General features: G+C 51.2%; 1 protein-coding gene across 10 annotated transcripts; it reads left to right on the top strand.

Moving 5' to 3' along the window:
- Positions 1–2,781: 2,781 nt before the first annotated feature.
- On the top strand, positions 2,782–18,729 carry TSKS (testis specific serine kinase substrate). Of its 10 annotated transcripts, none has more exons than XM_070771501.1 (12): positions 2,782–3,036; positions 3,317–3,542; positions 12,105–12,206; positions 12,296–12,391; positions 12,598–12,681; positions 12,990–13,073; positions 13,637–13,923; positions 14,372–14,566; positions 15,993–16,166; positions 17,096–17,231; positions 18,294–18,418; positions 18,550–18,729. In XM_070771501.1, exons 1-12 carry the CDS (start codon positions 2,867–2,869, stop codon positions 18,704–18,706), a joined length of 1,836 nt encoding a protein of 611 aa, XP_070627602.1. In that variant the 5' UTR covers positions 2,782–2,866; the 3' UTR covers positions 18,707–18,729. The 10 variants fall into 10 exon arrangements, with proteins under 10 accessions (XP_070627602.1, XP_070627604.1, XP_070627601.1 ...); XM_070771503.1 differs by having other exon boundaries at positions 18,251–18,418; XM_070771500.1 differs by having other exon boundaries at positions 18,251–18,450.
- Positions 18,730–19,211: the final 482 nt, after the last annotated feature.

The following is a 19,211-nucleotide window of genomic DNA, read 5'->3' as shown; positions in this document are numbered from 1 at the left end:
CCGGATTTGAGCGAGACCATTCTGGGGTGCAAGGGCTCAGCAGGTGACCCTTTGCTAAGTTTTAAGACCATCATGAACAAGCTCATGTGTGGGGGTCTAGATGAGGTTTAGACAAGTCCTTGTTGGTTTCAGGATGGAGCACAAAGAGAACACGAGGAGTCCCTCGAAGAGCTCACAAGTTGAACTGCAATAGTTTCTGAGATTCTGAGCTGAGCAAATCAACTCAATTTTCACCAGAAAAACAGGACTCATCCCCCGTCTTCCCATTTTGGCAGATGGGCCCACCATCAATCACCCAGGCACTCTCACCAGAAAGGACCCCACCGTGTCCTTCACACCAAACCAAAGCCAGAACACACCCCCAAACCAGCCACCCCCTCCCACGGCCACTGCCTCCCCCTGTGCAGACCACCATCACCATCGTCTTTTGCTGGAACCTTGCTGTGACATCCCACGCTGTTTTCCCTGCTTCCATCCTGGCCACTCAGGGTGCTTTTTGCAACATCAATCAGCTGTGTCCTTCCCCAGCTTAAATGCATCAGCCACACTGGCCTCCTCTAGGCAACTCAGACCCTCCAGACTTATTCCTTTGGCCATCTGATGCGAAGAGTCAACTCATTGGTAAGCACCCTGACGCTAGGAAAGATTGAGGGCAGGAGGAGAAGGGGGCGACAGAGGACAAGATGGTTGGATGGCATCACCGATTCAATGGACCTGTCTCACTCCAGGAGACAGTGAAGGACGGAGGAGCCTGGCATGCTGCTGTCCATTGCAGAGGGTTGGACGTGACTCAGTGACTAACAACAACATGAAGACTCACTCGTGCCCCTGCCAACCCTGGCTTTCCCCGCGGCTGGCTTGTCCTTCAGGTCACAACAGAATGGCGCCTCTTCGGAGAGAAATCCGGATTTAGGGATTTAAAGTGATCTTTCCCTGTTATACTTGCACACATTATCCAGTATTTTTTTTTTAATGTGTTTTAGCAATTCCATTCCTGGGCATATATACAGAAAAGACGAAAACTCTCCTTTGCAAAGACAGGTGCACTCCAGTGCTCATAGCCTACTATTTACAATAACCAAGACACGGAAGCAACCTAATAAATGTCCATCAACAGAAGAGTGGATAAAGAATATATGATCTATATATACAATGGGATATTACTCAGCTATAAAAAAAGAAGAAAATAATGTCATTTCCAGCGACACAGATGGGCAAAGAGATTACCACACTAAGTGAAGTAAGTCAGACAGAGAAAGACAAGTACCGTGTGGTATCACTCATGTGGAGTCTTATAAAATGATACAGGGGGACTTCCCTGATGGTTCAGTGGTTGAGAATCCACCTGCCAATGTAGGGGACAGGGGTTTGATCCCTGATCCAGGAAGATCCCACGTGACATGGAGCAAATAAGCCCACGCGCCGCAACTAGAGAGCCCACGTTCTAGAACCTGTGAGTCAAAAAATACTGAAGGCCGAGAGCCCTAGAGACTGTGGCCCACGACAAGAGAAACCACCGCAATGAGAAGAAGCCCGCACACCGCAGCTGGGGAGTAGCCCCCACTCTCTGCAACTAGAGAAAAGCCTGTGCAGCCAAAAATTAATTAATTTTAAAAAATGCTACAGGGAATTCCCTGGCATTCCAGTGGTTAGGACTTGGTGCTTTCACTGCTGGGGCTGGGGTTCAATCCTTGGCTGGGGAACTAAGATCCCAGAAGCCACACAGCACAGCTGAAAAAAAAAAAAACAATAAAAATATATGTCAACTTTATTCAATAAAGAAACCATTAAAAAAAAAAAGTTGTAGACATCAATACACGTCAACCCTGTTATGGGTTGAATTACATCCTGCAAAAGATGTTCAAGTTCTAACCTGCAATAGGTGTGAATGTGCCCCTATTCAGAAGTAGGGTCTCTAGCAATGATGAAGTTAGGACTCAGTCATCTGGGTGGAAATGGCAACCCACTCCAGTGTTCTTGCCTGGGGAATCCCAGGGATGGGGGAGCCTGGTGGGCTGCAGTCTATGGGGTTGCACAGAGTCGGACACGACTGCAGCGACTTAGCAGCAGCAGCAGCAGCAGCATCTGGATGGGCCCTGATCCAGTATGTGTTCTTAAAAGAGGGGAAACTTGGAAACTGGTCCAGAGAAAAGACAGTGTGAAGACTCCTAACCCCTTGACCACCACGGAAGTCCTTAGTTTAGGGGGGTTTTAAATCAGCAGAATTCACACAATAAGAGGCTCAAATCCCAGGTGCACAAATCGATGAGCTTTGACAAATGTCCACTTTGTCACGCGGTTTTGATTCGCTTCATATCACATTCAGACTTTTTCGGTTTGTTGCTACTGCTTGTCTGTCTGTTCCCTTCCAGCCTCCCATTGAATGTGAGATCCTCCAGCGACCCTCCTTCCAATCCTCATCCTCCCCCAGACCCTGGGAAAGGGACAAGTCCAGCAGGATGAATCAAGTCTGACTGCAGGTGGCAGGGGTGGGGGTGGGTGGGGAGAGTGCTGAAATAAGAGAGTTTCAGGGAAAGGGAATTTGGACCCCTCCCAAGAAACAGTGAGGCAGTCCACGTTCAGAATGAATCAATGTCACTATGGTTCTGAAGTGGGGGAAAGATCAGGGCAGAACTAGAAACCTGGACAAGGAAGAGTTCACTGAACCCCTCTGGGGGAAGGTGATAAGTCATGTTTCCCACCCCTGTGCCCCGCCCCACCCCCCCACCCCCGCCTTACTGGAGCCCAGTGGTTGGGTCCTTTATGAGGCAGACTTGTGGGGACTGGGGACCTTGAGGGGCAGTGGTCAGAATAGGTGGATAGTCTCGGAGGAAGGAGCCCCTGGGAGCCGGGCCCCCCACACGCCATGGCGAGCGTGGTGGTGAAGACAATCTGGCAGTCCAAAGAGATCCACGAGGCCGGGGACCCCCCTGCGGGGGTCGAGAGCCGCTCCCAGCTGGTCCCCGAGACTCCTGGGGGGGTGACCAGCCCAGTCAAGGGGATCGCAAAGAAAAAGAAGGCTGTGTCGTTCCACGGGTGGGTTTGTCGCACCCTGGCGGGGTCCTAGCCCCCAGCGCTGCATCCGACAGAGCACGAGTCCCACCGTGGGTGCTGGAGGAAGGGGTGGGGAAGGAGAGGACAGCGCAGAGGAGAGGCAGGCAGGGGGCCAGTGGCCAAGGGGGACTCGAGAGTGTAGGAGGAAGAAGGTAGTGGGGATGGAGTCAGAGGGACTAGGGGATGTGCAGACAGGGAGGCGGGAGGGGCCGTGCCCTGCTGGGGCCACACCCTGACCCTCCTGCCCGTTTCTCCGCCCCAGGGTTGAGCCTCGCATGTCCCATGAGCCGATGCACTGGTGCCTGAACCTCAAACGGTCCTCGGCCTGCACCAATGTGTCCCTGCTCAACCTGGCGGCCATGGAGCCCACCGACTCCTCGGGGACAGACTCAACCACGGAAGACAGCAGCTCACTGGCACTGCCCGTGCCCCCTGCCTCCCCAACCCCACCCTGGGCACCAGATGACCCAGACATCACGGAAATACTGGTGAGGGGCCCCTGGCTGGGCTGGGGAAGACCAGGGCCCTCACCCTGGTGGTAGACAACTGAGGATGGAGGGGTGGTCTTCATGATTGGAAATGAGAAGGTTCTGGTCACCCTACAGGGCCCTGACAGGCAGCCACGAATCTGCTCCATAGAGGCTAAATGATGCATGTTGCTTGGGGTTGGTCTTCCATTCATTCAGTCACTTCCAAATGCCCTGAGTGAGACTGGGTTCACAGCTGGGAATCGGGCCAGGTCCCTGCTCCCAGGAAGCTCCCAGTCTTGTGGGAGTGACAGATACAGATGGAATGATAAATTCCATGATGGAGGTAACACCAGAGATCCCAGAAAAGGGCCCCTCAAACCAGACTAGGTATATCAGGTAAAGCTTCCTGGAGGAGGCGGCATTGACACTGGGCTTTGAAGGATGAGTATGAGTTCTCAGAGGGGACCACTTCAGAAGGTGTGACAAAACTGCCAGGTGAGCAAAATCTAGGAAAATTTAGAGGATTTCTGACTAGAGCATAGAATGTTCATGCTTAATTGTGTCCAACTTTTTGCAACACTATGAACAATAGTCCACCAGGCTCCTCAGTCAACAGGATTCTCCAAGCAAGAATACTGCAGTGGGTTGCCTGCCCAACTCCAGGGGATCTTCCCGATCCAGGAACCGAACCAAAGTCTCCTGTATTGCAGGCAGATTCTTTAACCAACGCTATACCTTGGTCCTTTAACTCCCCTATCACCTTCCACCCCTTGCCAGGTTTCTCCTGGGCCAGGCTCTGAACTAGGCTTGACACAGACATTGAGAATCACACTAACAATAACCCTGGTTATAATGATACTAAGATTCATTAGCAGATACTGAACACTTTCTATGTTCCGGAGCCTCAGTTTCTTCATCTGTAAAATGGAGACGCATGTGTATGTTCTTTCAAGAAATATTTCTTCAGTTCAGTTCAGTTCAGTCGCTCAGTCGTGTCCGACTCTTTGGGACCCCATGAGTTGCAGCACGCCAGGCCTCCCTGTCCATCACCATCTCCAGGAGTTCATGCAAACTCATGTCCATCAAGTCGGTGATGCCATCTAGCCATCTCATCCTCTGACGTCCCCTTCTCCTCCTGCCCCCAATCCCTCCCAGCATCAGAGTCTTTTCCAATGAGTCAACTCTTTGCATGAGGTGGCCAAAGTACTGGAGTTTCAGCTTCAGCATCACTCCTTCCAAAGAACACCCAGGGCTGATCTCCTTCAGAATGGACTGGTTGAATCTCCTTGCAGTCCAAGGGACTCTCAAGAGTCTTCTCCAACACCACAGTTCAAAAGCATCAACTCTTCGGTGCTCAGCCTTCTTCACAGTCCAACTCTCACATCCATACATGACCACAGGAAAAACCACAGCCTTGACTAGACGGACCTTTGTTGGCAAAGTAATGTCTCTGCTTTTGAATATGCTATCTAGGTTGGTCATAACTTTTCTTCTAAGGAGTAAGCGTCTTTTAATTTCATGGCTGCAGTCACCATTTGCAGTGATGGTTAAACACCTACAAATGTGTCAGGCGCTGGTCTAGGAGCGGGAAATAAAGTCGCACCTAAGAGTTCTGTAGAGAACTTCTGCCTCCTCATGAGGTTGTCATGACAATGAAATGCAATTCATTCATGTAAAATGTGTAGCCCAAGAGTCAGCCGTATGCACAGAATACAGGTTAGTTGTTGTTATCCCCTCTTCACAGATGAAGATACTCAGGCTCTAGAAGGTTAAACAGCACCCCCAAAGTCACACAGCTTCTAAGTAGTGGGGCCAGGTTTAGGGGTCAGGGGTGGGGGGAGGCACCCTGCATTTATGGGGGCAGTAGAGGTCACCGTGAGAGCCCTGAAGAGCAAGGCCTTGGCCCAGCTGGCCGTGGTCAAGAAAGGCTTTCTCTCTGGAAGAGGCAACTCCCAGGTTGGATCTTAAGATAAAGAAGGTGGAATACAGGGAAGGGTGTTCCACCTAGCTGGAACAGCACAGACAAAAGGACAGGGGTTGAAAAGAGTCCCAGGGGGAGCAGGTCCTTGTGGCTCAATCATGGTGTGTGGGAGAGGTGAGGCTGGCAGGGGGTAGAGCACAGGACACAGAGGCTGAGAAGTGTGGACATTCTCCTGAGAGCAATAGGGAGCCATTGAGTGTTCCTGGGCAGGGGGAGAGGAGCCACGCTGGAGTCTGGGCTCTGTACCCATTTACTGAGCACCTACTATGTGCCAGGCACTGTGCCACATCCCTGTGGTGGGGAAGGGGGTCTCATTTTCCTCTCTAAGAAGTTCTGAAAAGCAAATGGAATAATGACCCATTTGAAGAAGAAGAAAAAAAAAAAAATAAGTGAGGCAGAGAGAAGTGGCGTGACCCTCTGCGAGGTTAGAGAGCTTGTAAGAAGCAGGGCCAGGACCAGAGGTTTAGTGGGTCTGATGCTTTCTTTCCTTAGGAGATGCCTCTGGGCCCAGGTGGGACATGTTTGGAGGGGAGAGACTGGAGGCAGGAGGGCCAGAGAGGAGGCCAGGCGAAGATCCCGGGTAAGAGGACCAGGTGGAGAGAAGGGAGCAGGCAGAGAGAGTCCAGCTGGGATGGATGGCCTGGGAGGCATCTTCTCCCCGTCGCTGCCAGCATCGCTCAGGCATCTCTTGCAGAGGTCCACCTCCCACTGGAGCTATTTCTGAGTCACATCCCCCAGAGGACTGTGATGCCTGAGAAAGAGCCCTGGGCGGCCAAGATCAAGGTCTGCTGCAGCTGCGAGCTCACTGTGGGGCTGCGGGGGAGCCCCGGCCTCTATGAGGCTTCTCTGTAAAATGGAAAAAACTACTGACAGGCAGCACCTTGGGCTAGGGGCAAGAAGAGCGAAGAGGCGGGCAGTAACAGGGACTGGCTCACAGCGTCAGAGCTACATCAGGAGAGAAAGCTGGAGATGGACCGAGAGGAGCGGGCAGAAACCCAGAGATCAAGGAGGACCAAGATCCGGGGTAGGGGGGAGGGCAGGGACCCCAGAGAGAGGAGGACTTGGACCTAGGGAGGGGCACAGAGACCAGCTGAGAGGGAGACAGAAAACCAGAGACAGAGGAGGGGGCCAGAAACCTAGAGAAGGAAGGAACGGACACCATAGACAGAAGTGGGACAGAGAAGTGGACAGAAGAGGAAGACACCCCTGAGTGATGGAGAACCCCGGTGAGAGAATGACAATTCCCAGACTGGAAGGAGGGTCGGAAGAAGATGGTGAAGCAGACAGCTTTGGTTCGTGTTTTCCTTTTTGTTGTTTTTTTCAGCCATACCGGTGCAGCTTGTGGGATTTTAGTTCCCTAGCCAGGGATCGAACTTGCGCCAACAGCAGTGAGAGACAGAGTCCTCACCGCTGGACTGCCAGGGAAGTTCCTGGTTCGTGGCTTAAGCTCTGAGATCTTTATGAGGCCAGAGGATGCAACTGAGGAGGTGGTATTGCTTTTAGGAAATGTCGGCGCCTCCGTGCAGAAATGGCCAGATTAGGTCTTTGCAGCCTTGCTTCCCACTTGTCCTGCTGCCTGCAGCCTTCCCTGAGGCAGCTGTGCGATCTCAGTGTTAAACCCCTTCCTGGTATGTCCTGCCCTATTGTTACTTTTAATGATGCTGACTAATCATGGCACTTGCCTTATGGATCCTAACATCTTGTTGGCCCTTCCTCACCACCATCTGCCAAGGTATTATCATTCCCATTGGACAGGGAAGAAAACTGAGGCAGGCTGGGAATGGGGAATTGGACTGCCCAGCTGCATGGCGTGTGGGTGGCCAAGGAGGAGAGGTTTATCTCCAGATCTGGCTGCCGCCCACCTCCACCATGGGGCTTCCCCAGTGGCCTAGTGGTAAAGAAGCCGCCTACAACACGGGAGACACGGGTTCAATCCCTGGGTTGGGAAGATCCCCTGGAGGAGGGCACGGCAACCCACTCCAGTATTCTTGCCTGGAGAATCCCATGGACAGAGGAGCCTGGTGGGCTAGAATGCACGGGGTGGCAAAGAGTCAGATGCCACTGCAGGGACTGAGCAGGTACACACGGATGTACCTCCTTCACGCCATTCACTTTTCGGCCAAGGCTAACAGGCTCAGCCTTCACTATTTCCCAAATGTGCTCTCAGAGAAACTAAAACTCACCTCCAGTGACCCCAGCTTTTCTCCAGTGCCCTTTCTCTTTCCCCAAGTGTTGACCAGCGGCCTTTGTGGGTCAGCCTGTACTCTTCCCAACAGCAGCCCCGTGAAGGTAGCGATTAGTCCTTCCCTGTTTTACAAGGAGAGAAACAGAGGCTTAGAGAGGTGAAGTCCCCTCTCTGAGGCCTTACAGCTAATAAGTGGGAGAAATGAGTTGATCCCAGAACCTGCTCTCCTAGTTTTCCAGAACCTCTACCTACAAGAAGTCCAAGACTTTTCGGGTCTTCAGTTTTAAAATATCATTCTGTGTATCTGTTAGCGATTGCAGTGAAACAAACAATTCATGACCTTAAAACAACAAATCTGGAGTGGTTTAGTTGGGTGCTCCTGGCTTAGGGTTGCAGTCAAGATTTTGGCCAAGTGGGACTTCCTTGGCATGTCAGTTTTTAAGACCTCATGCTTTCACTGCAGGGGGTGTGGGTTTCATCCCTAGTCAGACAACTAAGATCTCACATGCTGCTTGGCCAAAAAATATTAAAAAAAGAAAAAAAGATTTTGGCAGGGGCCACAGTCATCTGATGAGAAGGAAATGGCAGCCCACTCCAGTATTCTTGCCTGAAGAATCCCAGGACAGAGGAGCCTGGTGGGCTACAGTCCATGGGGTCACAAAGAGTCGGACACAACTGAGTGACTAACACATAGTCATCTGATGCCTTCCCAGGTGGCACTAGTGGTAAAGAATCCACTTGCCAACGCAGGAGATACAAGAGACCTAGGCTTGATCCCTGGGTTGGGAAGATCCCCTGGAGGAGGAAATGGCAGCCCACTCCAGTATTCTTGCCTGGAGAAAATCCCATGGACAGAGAAGCCTCGTGGGTTACAGTCCATGGGGCCACAGAGTTGGATCCAACTGAGCAACTAACCACACATCTGAAGGTTTGACTAGGGATGGAGGGGGTGCTTTCAAGACGGCACACTCGTATAGCTCTTGGTTGGTGGCCTCAGTTTCTTGCCACATGGGCCTCTCCAGAAGGAGCTGCTTATGGCCTGGCAGTTATCATCCTCCAGAGCCAGGCAAGAGTAAGAAGGAAGCCACAGTTCCTTTCGTGAACTAGTTTTTTAAGTCACATACCATCACTCTGACTTATGCTATTTACTGGGTATGAGTCACTAGGTCCAGCCAACACTCAAGTGAGGGAATAAAGCACTACATTTGGAAACAGCCTCAAAAAATTTATGGGTATATTTAAAACCACCATGGCTTTGTTGTGGGTTTTATTGTTTTTAATTATTTCTTTTTTGTAGGTGCTTTTTACCAGGATGAGGAAGTTCCCTTGTACTTTTAGTTGAGTGTTTTTATCATGAAAGGATATTGGATTTTGTCAAAAGCTATTTCTGTATTCAGTGACATGATTGTATTCCACCCTCCCCTTCTCTTTTACTAATATGGTATGTTACATGGGTTAATCTTCATGTTGAACGAATTTTGCATTCCTGGGGTAAATCATATATGGTGTAGTGTATAATCCTTTTCTTTCTTTTTTTTTCTTAAGGGCTTCCCAGGTGACTCAGTGGGTAAAGAATCTGCCTGCAATGCAGGAAACTCGGATTCAATCCCTGGGTTGGGAAGATCCCCTGGAGGAGGGCATGGCAACCCATTCCAGTATTCCTACCTGAAGAATCAAATGGACAGAGGAGGCTGGTGGGCTCCAGCCCATGGGGTCACAAAGAGTCAGACATGACTGAGCGCACATGCACACAGTCCTTTTTATATGCTGCTGGACTTGGTTTGCTAGTATCTTGTTGAAATGTTTGTGGCTATTTCCAGAAAGGATACTGGTCTGTAGTTTTACTATCTGGTGATGTCTTTGGTTTTGGTATCAGGGTAACACTGGTTTCATAGAATGTTAGTTCCCTCCTCTTCTGTTTTTTGGTGAAGAGTTTGAGATGAGTTGGCAGCAACTTTTGGGAAAAAAAAAGATTGGTAGAATTCACCAGTGAAGACATCTGGGCTTTCTTTGTTGGAAGTTTTAAAATCACTAACTCAAACTCTTTACTTATTGTAGGGCTATTCAGATGTCCTATCTCTTCTCCAGTTAGTGTTTTGCAAGGAATTTTTCCGTTTCATCTAGGTTATCAAATTTGACACCATCCAATTGTTCACAGAGTTCTCTTGTAATCCTTTCTTTTTCCCTAAGACTGGTAGTAATGTCACCTTTTTCCTTCCTGATTTTAGTGATTTGAGTAATCTTCCTCTTTTTCATAGTCATTCTAGTCAAGAATTTGGCAATTTTGTCGATCTTTTAAAAAAAAACAACTTCCGGCTTGCTGATTTTTCTCTACTGTTCTATTTCATTTTCTCCACTGTAAACTTTTTTCATTTTCCTCTCATTCCAAAGTATAATTTCTCTTGTGATTCTTCTTCCACCCATTATTTATGAGTGTGTTGTTTAATTTTCGTATATCAATACTTGTGATTTCCTCAAATTTCTTTCTGCGTTTGATTCCTAATTTCATTCTACTGAGGTCTTTAAGTTCAGAAAGCACACTTTGTTTTCATATCCTTTAGTAGTATCTGTCCTTGACCATATGAAGAATGTTTCATTCCACTTGGGAAGAATGTGTATTCTGCTGTTGCGTGTTATGTTCTATAGATGTCTGTTAGGTTTGGTTGGTTTATAGTGTTGTTCAAGTCTTCTATCTCTTTGCTGATCTACTTTCTAGTTTTCAATTCATTCTTTCTTTTTGAGGGGGGAGGGAAGGGTGCTGTGCCATGCGGCATGTGGGATCTTAGTTCCCTGACCCAAGGACTGAACCTGGGCCCTCGGCAGTAAAAGCACAGAGTCCTAACCCCTGGACTGCCAGGGAATTCCCAATTCTGTTAGTTTTTGATACATGTACTTTGAAGCTCTATTAGGTGCATATATATTTATGATTGTTGTAATCTTCCCAGTGACTTGAGTCAGTTTTGGTCACTTTTTTTCATTGTTTTCACTGAGGGGTGGAATTTGGGGGTTTCCAACTCTTCTATTTTGCTGATATCACCTTAATACAGTATTTATCACGGTATTTATCCAGAGCAGTTGTGCAAGAAATGTGAAGTTGTTCCCATTTTACAATGAAGGAAGCTTGTTCTCTTTTCTCTTTGTGTATTACTTAAGCAGCTGTGAAAGAAATCCCAAATATCTGGTTGAAGCAGGATAGTTTATTGCTTACATAAACATCTCAAGTATAGCAGGTCAGAGGCCCCAGGGTTCTGGAGGCTGTTATTAAGTCACAAGTTTGGCCACTGTAACAAAAAAGACACAAAGTAGCAGTGTTGGGTTTTTTAAATATTTATTGGGCTGCACTGGGTCTTCCTTGTGACATGTGGGGTCTTTAGTTACCTTACTCAGGATATTTTTAGTTGTGGCATGTGTTTATGCAAACTCTTAGTTGCAGCATGGAGGATCTTACTTCCCTGACCATGGATCGAACCCAAGCACAGAGTCTTAGCCACTGGAGCACCAGGGAAGTCCCCAAAGTAGCACAGTTTAAACAAGGTGGAAAATATTCTCCTTCTCACATGTAAAGTATTCGAAAGTGGTTGAAATTGAGTATGGCAGCTTCACAGGGTTGAGAATTCAATATTCTTTTATCTTGTGTCCTCCATCTCATAGTCCAAGATGGCTGCTCTGGCTTTAGCCATCAACATCATGGGGAGAGAGAAAGGGAGGTATGTTCCCTACTTTCTTTTATTAAAGGCATGAATTGGAAATTGCCTACATTATTCCCACTCATATTCCATTGGCCAGAACTTAGTCACATGGGCTTGCCCAGCTGCAAGGGCACCTGGGAAATGTAGTCTTTGGCTGGGCAGTCATGTTGCCAGGCTAACTCTTCTATAAATGTGGAAGAGAGGAGAGTGGAGATCCTGTCACATGCGGCCTTCCTGAGCCAGTTTTTTTGACAGGGGTCACAAAGCATTTTATGATATAAGGTAGCTATGATCAGCAGCCGCACGGCATCATGGTTTAAAACAATGGTTCTGAGTATAAATTCTGACAAGGGCACCTCACGTACCATGTACCTGGAAATACAAAGGAAATCCCCTCTCTGGGCCTCATTTGCCTCCCTTGCAAAATGCGCCAAAATAACCTCAAGAGGTGCGGTTATGGGGAATAAAAGGGAAAACGTGGGTAAGTGCGTGACTAGGTGCATAGTGAGTGCTTATATTTGGAAAGTGGGTTATCTTTAGAATTCTCCACTGCCTGGAGAGAAAGACAGGGCATGTGTTTTAACAGTTTATCTTATTTATGTCTCTGGACCCAAAGGCATTTATCTCAGGTTAAGAACATCCTCCTTCTCCCACATGTCTGAGCAACCCCCCACCCCCCACTCCCTCCTGGATCCTACTTATTTTTCTTCCCATCCACTAAGCAGAAAAAGAGTCTGCCCCCTGGCTTAATGGAGCAAGAACACCGAGAATCAAAGACGCGCAGCCCTGGCCCCCAATTCCACCAGCCATTCCAGGGCAGAATCAAGGTGTAAAGCCAGTTTTAAGACTTTCTCTTGGGGTTGGGGTTTGCTCCCCTACACCCACCGACCCCTGGCTGTCTCCGGTTCTTCCCCAGAGTGGGGTCAACAGTGGATTGGTGCGTGCCAAAGATTCCATCACCAGCTTGAAGGAGAAGACCACCCGGGTTAACCAGCACGTGCAGACGCTGCAGGTGTGAGGGCCACCCCGTCCCCCGCCAATACCTCCTCTTCTTTCGGGGCCACGTTCCCCTTCTTTGAGCTATCCTCCAGCTCAATGCACCCATAGCCCAGTTGGGGGAGACTGAGGCTCAGAAGGGAAAGGGATGTTCCCACCTCTCCTCCCCACGGGGTGTCCCCTGGAGGCCCTGGCTAACCCCTCCTCCCTTCCATGCTCCAGAGTGAGTGTTCTGTGCTGAGTGAGAATTTAGAGAAAAGGCGGCAAGAGGCGGAAGAACTAGAAGGGTACTGTAGTCAACTCAAGGTGAGCCGCTGAGGGGCAGGAGCGGGGCGGAAAGAAGGGAGCAGAAGTAGGAAGAGGGTGAGAGGAAATGGGGAGGAGTGGAGTGGTCGACAGGAGAGAGACGGGGGCAAGCGGACAGGGAGCATGGGAGAGGTCCGAGGACAAACTGGCCCTTTAGCCAAGTGAACCTTGGGCGGAGGCAGTCCTTGCAGAAGAAGTGGGTGTGTCTCAGCTGAGGTGGGTGGAGCCTGCATGGAAAATAACGGGGATAAGGGTTGGGAGACGGAACCAGAATGGGAAGGCAGGGCCCCTGCCCTGGTGTCCTGCAGGAGAACTGCCGGAAGGTGACCCGGTCGGTGGAAGACGCTGAAATAAAAACCAACGTCCTGAAGCAGAACTCTGCCCTGCTGGAGGTAAGGCGGAGGGGTCTAAGGGTTTGAGGAAGTTACTCAAGTACGTGAGGTACTTGAGGTGGACTTCGGGTAGGACTTGCCGTCCTGCCAATCACCTCTACCACCACCACCACCACCACCACCACCACCACCCTGCCCTTTCGTGTTCACGGTCATACGTCTCCACCCACAGTCATATTCAGGTCCCAGGGAGAGGAATTCATGTCAGACCTGGAGTGGGTGGGATTGCCTGTCCTGCCCACACGCCCACTGATTTCCCAACAGAATGTTAGAAAAGCTTCAGTTGTTCTTCCTGAACAGGAGGGACTGGAGTTTGAGGCCTATCGAGGATTAGAGTTGGGGTGGAGGGCTAGATGGAGACAGAGAGGCAGGCATTTAGAGGTTAAGGTGAGTTGGGACTCCAGCTGGGCGTCGAATGGAACCTCCCTCCCTAATCGCGTCCCCACATACATTTACTTTCTAGTGTCAGGAATTCATTGGGCGGATCTGGGGGGTGGAGGTGGCGGTGGTGAGAGGCAAGGGGCCGGATGCTCGAGCTAACCCTGCCTGCCTTCGCCGCCCAGGAGAAGCTGCGCTACCTCCAGCAGCAACTGCAGGATGAGACTCCAAGGAGGCAGGAGGCCGAGCTGCAGGAGTTGGAGCAGAAGCTGGAGGCTGGCCTCTCCAGGCACGGCCTGGGCCCCGCCACCCAGCCCCCAGGCTGCTCCGGTCCGCCCGGGAGCCCCGACGAACCCCCGCGACCGCGAGGCCTGGCCCCAGGCGGCTGGGGAATGGGGCCCCGGGCAGGGGAGGGCCCCATCGTGAGCGAGCAGGAGTTGCAGAAGGTCTCTGCCGGCCTGGAGGAGCTGAGGTGAGTGGGATCTCGAGATGGGCCCGGGGGGTGGAGCCTCGAAGAGCCTAGGAAGGAGTATTCTGGGGCCATGACCCGAAAGGGCAGGACTTCGAAGAAGTGAGTAGAGTATAGGACTGGTGGCAGGGAGGCCCGTGAAAATGAGGTGGGTGAAGTTTGGGGAGGTGGCAGGTGGCTCCAAACTCAGGGGAACAGGGTTGGGGCGAGTGGTATCTTGAGGAGGCAGTGTCTGGAGCGGTTGATGCAGGGCTGTGAGGCAGGCCGAGAGAAGGCCAGGATATCTGACAAGGGGATTCTTTCCGGGCCGGGTTCTGGAGGACGTGAGAGGATTCCAAGACATGGACAGGACGGGAGAATTCGGGGACTGGGTGGGTCCGGAGCCCCTGGCCGGGCGGACGGGGCGTGTCCAAACTTAGCGTTGCCGGGTTCCTTACCTCTGCCCCTACAGGAGGGAGGTGTCTTCGCTGACCGCCCGGTGGCATCAGGAGGAGGGAGCCGTGCAGGAGGCCCTACGGCTGCTCGGGGGTCTGGGTGGCAGGCTCGACGGCTTTCTGGGCCAGTGGGAGCGGGCGCAGCGCGAGCAGGCGCAGACCGCGCGGGGCCTGCAGGAGCTGCGGGGCCGGGCGGACGAGCTGTGCACCATGTAAGGGCCCACCCGAGAGCACTGTGGGAACCTGCGAGGGCGGATCCTTGAGTGAGGGGGTGGGCCAATCAGCTGGAGTCAATCGGTGGAGACTGTAGTACTGACAGGTGGGGGCCCCAGTTAGAGAGGAGGGGAAGGGTGCTTTCTACCTAAGGACTGAGGGGCGGAGCCACTACAAAAGAGGAGCTTCTTGGACAGCTCAGCTGGAACAGAATCCGCCTGCAATGTGGGAGACCTGGGTTCGATCCCTGGGTTGGGAAGATCCCCTGGAGAAGGAAATGGCAACCCCCTCCAGTATTCTGGCCTGGAGAATTCCATGGACTGTATAGCCCCTGGGGTCGCAAAAAGTCGGACACGACTGAGCGACTTTCACTTTCAGTGTACCTTAAAAGGGCAAGGGGAGGCAAATGGGAACAGGACAAACCAGTTAGAGAACAAGGAGAGGCATTCCGGAAATAAAAGGAAAAAAAAAAAAAGATGAACCCGTCAGAGCAGAGGCTGCACGTATGGCGAGGTATTGCAAACTGTACGGAGGCAGAGGTACTGGGCTAATCTTGGGTGGAGCCTTGCTGGGCCCTCACCCTGCTATACAAAAGTAGAGCGGTTCCTGTGAAACCTTTGGTAAGCCAAAATAACATAAACCGAAGAAGCAACTACCTTAGAATACATCTTGCCACCAGATGCACAAAATAAAGTGAGGTAAAGCACAGATGCCCACAGAACACAGTTCAAAGCTATGGTGGCGTGATGCCTAGACACTGAGTGCAGTTCTCAGAGGAGGAGCTTGGTGGCTCCACTCTCACTGCTTGTAGTGTGTCCTGCTTCTGTAAAAACAGGCTGAGCGCGGAAGAATCGATGCTTTCCAACTGTGGTGCTAGAGAAGACTCTTCAGAGTCCCTTGGACAGCAAGGAGATCAAACCAATCAATCCTAAAGGAAATCAACCCTGAATAGTCATTGGAAGGAAACTGATGCTGAAGCTGAAGCTCCAGTACTTTGGCCACATGATGCGAAGAGCCGACACATTGGAAACGCCCCTGATGCTGGGAAGGATTGAGGGCAGGAGGAGAAGGGAACGACAGAGGATGAGGTGGTTGGTTGGATGGCATCACCAAATCAATGGACATGAGTTTGAGCAAACTCCAGGAGATAGTGAAAGACAGGGAAACCTGGCCTGCTGCAATCAATGGGTTGCAAAGAGTTGGACGCGACAGCGAATGAACAAGAGCTTGCTACAAAACAAATGCTTTGTGCTTTTTTCATAAAAGCAAAAATCCTTTTCTGATTTCTTTTGGTTAGTGAAAACAGGTACTAATGTAGGTCTTTCCTAGAAATGGACTGGGATAAAGTGACCTTTCAGAAATCGGAGAATGCCTGTATTCTCTTTGAGAGGCAACCTCACTGCATTGCTTATTCTCACATCTCAGGGTGGAGCGGTCTGCAGTGTCTGTGGCTTCACTGAGGAGCGAACTGGAGGGGCTGGGCCCAGTGAAACCAATTCTGGAGGAGCTTGGACGGCAATTTCAGAGCTCTCGGAGGGTGTCTGACCTCTCTATGAACCTGGATCGGGGAGCCCAAGGCTCCTGTACCCGCTGTGCCAGGTAAGGGGGCAGCGCCTGGCTCCAGGTGCTGCTGCTGCTAAGTCACTTTAGTCATGTCTGACTCGGTGCTACCCCATAGACGGCAGCCCATCAGGCTCCCCCGTCCCTGGGATTCTCCAGGCAAGAGCACTGGAGTGGGTTGCCATTTCCTTCTCCAGTGCATGAAAGTGAAAAGTGAAAGGGAAGTCACTCAGTTGTATCCGACTCTTAGCGATCCCATGGACTGCAGCCTACCAGGCTCCTCCATCCATGGGATTTTCCAGGCAAGAGTACTGCAGTGGGGTGCCATTGCCTTCTCCGGCTCCAGGTGCATTCTGTGTCATATTGAGAACACAGCATCAAAGGAAATGAGACTTTAGCATGAATGGAGAGGGAGATGTGCTGTGGGACACAGGGCAGCCCCACGTATTATAGGACGGGCCAGTCTTGCTGCATTTGGGGAGTCACATTGCTTCCCTTCCCCACACGGTGAAGTCAGTGTCTTGTGGAACACAAGAAAGTCTTGCTTTGTTTCGAGCATCCTGGATTTCCAAGTGCATCATGGGAAGGTTGGGCAGTGGTACTGGTGGGAGGCAGAGTTGCCCAGTGCACTGTAGGGAAGTGTGAGAACTTGGGGTATTGGAGAGGCACAGAATACCATGTTTAACCTGTATTAGGAACAGTGGGGGCACTTCCAATACAATGTGGGATCAATTTTAACTAGCGCATTGTGAGAAGTGTGAGTTTTTGATGCCCTGAGGGCCATCTGGTGTCGGGAGTGGAAACCCCCAGGCACTGTGGGAGTTCCCCATGCTGTGGAAGCCAAAGTACACCAGATGCACTGTAGTCTGGCCCCTGTGCATGGTGGGAAGGTGGCCTGGGTGAAGGCAGGTTGGCCTGGGCCATCCGGGTCTGAGGCCTCTTTCATCTGGTGACTACCCCTCCCCCAGCCAGGGGCAGCAGTTGTCCACGGAGTCCTTGCAGCAGCTGCTGGAACGAGCGCTGACCCCGCTAGTAGACGAGGTGAAGCAGAGAGGCCTGGCTCCTGCCTGCCCCAGCTGCCAGAGGCTACACAAGAAGATTCTGGTACCAAGGACCATGGGCCACCGTGGTCCAGTTTGTGATCAGGGCAGGGGGAGGGGAGCCCCAGGCACAAGGATACTGCTGGTGTGTGGCAGGATGGGAAGGGTGAACTGGGGGCAGCAGGTGTTGGGGTTACGCTCGGCTCTGATATGTCAGAATGGGGGGAGCAGGGAGAGCAGTTTGGTGGTTAGTGAGTCATAGGTCAGTCATTATGGAAGCTTGGGTGATGGACTTGGGCCTAAAGCATCATGGAACCTGGATCTGGTGCTTTGTGGGACAGAGAAGACAGACACCAGTCTATAGCTTCGTGGAATATAAGCCTGATTTTCTACGAACCTTGAGAGGCAATGCATTATATGGGATCATTGCGGTCAGATGGGGGACCAATGAATACAGCTCACAGTAAGCTAACGCATTATGGGAAATGGGACCACAGCTCTTCCTGAGGCATTGCACACAGACACAGGCGCAATAGCAGGTGGAATCTGAGACCAGTGTACATTCTGAAACATAGCCATCTAGTATATTATGGGATATTGGCCTAATGTGTGATGGGATATGAGTTGTAGTGGGTAAGACGGACAAATGAGGCAGTAAAGGACCTGGGGCCTGGTGCATTGTGGGACACAGGGCACCAGAGCACTGAGGACTATTTATTGGGACAGAGAGCCCTGATAGATAGGAGATGTGGGGTCTTGTGAATTATGGGATGGTCACGGTCACCACGTGATGAGATGGGGCCCAGACGTCAAGTGCATGATGGCTCATGGGCAGTAAGGAACAATTTAACAGATGCTGATTTAGTGCTTACAGGGACAAAGAAGGCCAGTGCAATCAATAGAGGACAGATGGTGGGACAGATACAAGTCTAGTGCACAAGGGAATCAGGAAGGCCCAGTGCAATGTGGGAAGCTGGGGTCAGCCTCAGGCTCAAGGCATGATGGGATACTCCCGGGGGGATGCGGGCCCCAGAGGACCCTACCCCTTGCGCTTCACGATCCAGATCCCCCCTCCACCCCCAGCCCAGTCCAGCAAGCCCAGCGGCGCCTACGCTCCTCTCCCCAGGAGCTGGAGCGCCAGGCCTTGGCCAAACACGTCAGGGCAGAGGCCCTGAGCTCCACCCTTCGGCTGGCCCAAGACGAAGCCTTGCGGGCCAAGAACCTGCTGCTGACGGACAAGATGAAGCCGGAGTGAGGAAGGAGGCTGAGGGCATGGGAGGAGGGTGAGGTCTTGGGGAGAGGGCCTGAGACACCCCCACCTTCCACTTCAGCCCCAAGGCCTCTGGCCTCACCAGCACTAACTGCCCGCTATCTCATTACAGGGAGAAGGTGGCCGCTCTGGACTATCTACACTTGAAAATGTGCTCCCTTCACGATCAGCTCAGCAACCTGCCACTTGAGGGGTCCACGGGGACAATGGGGGGAGGAAGTGGTGGGGGAACTCCCCCAAAACGTGGGGGCCCAACCCCTGAGCAATAAATGGCCCTTCATGCTGGCATGAATTCAGTCTCCTGTTTGGCACCAAAAGAGAGCTAGTAAAATTGCACATGCCACACACCAGCATCTGTGCTCACTCTGACTTGATCCTCAGCCGATGGGATGTCGATGATGGTACACTCTTCCGAGTTCTGCTTGAAAGGGGAGTCAAGAATGAATTGATAGCCGGTGTGGAGAAATGGGAACAAACAAAGTTCAAAAGTCTGAAATTTATCTGTGTTCAACCAGATGTTCCCATTGTAAGTCTCAGGCTTCCACTCCTTCCCAATCAATGTCCCAACCTTCCTATCAGAGACTTAGCAAGGTTTTTAATTCAACTTGGTATGTAATTCTGGAACCCATACAGCTACAGCTTGTGTTGGATTTTCAGCCATGTTGACCCTGTGTTTACAAGAAATGTGAAATTCTTTTAGGGTTTCCATGGAAGCTCATTGGTTCTCTGAATGTGATTGGAGCTGAGAGTTTAAAGATCTCAGCTCAGGGGGTA

This window comes from Bos indicus, chromosome 18 (genome assembly GCF_029378745.1).
Source record: "Bos indicus isolate NIAB-ARS_2022 breed Sahiwal x Tharparkar chromosome 18, NIAB-ARS_B.indTharparkar_mat_pri_1.0, whole genome shotgun sequence".
NCBI classification, from domain to species: domain Eukaryota; kingdom Metazoa; phylum Chordata; class Mammalia; order Artiodactyla; family Bovidae; genus Bos; species Bos indicus.
This window is presented reverse-complemented; position numbering and strand designations above follow the sequence as displayed.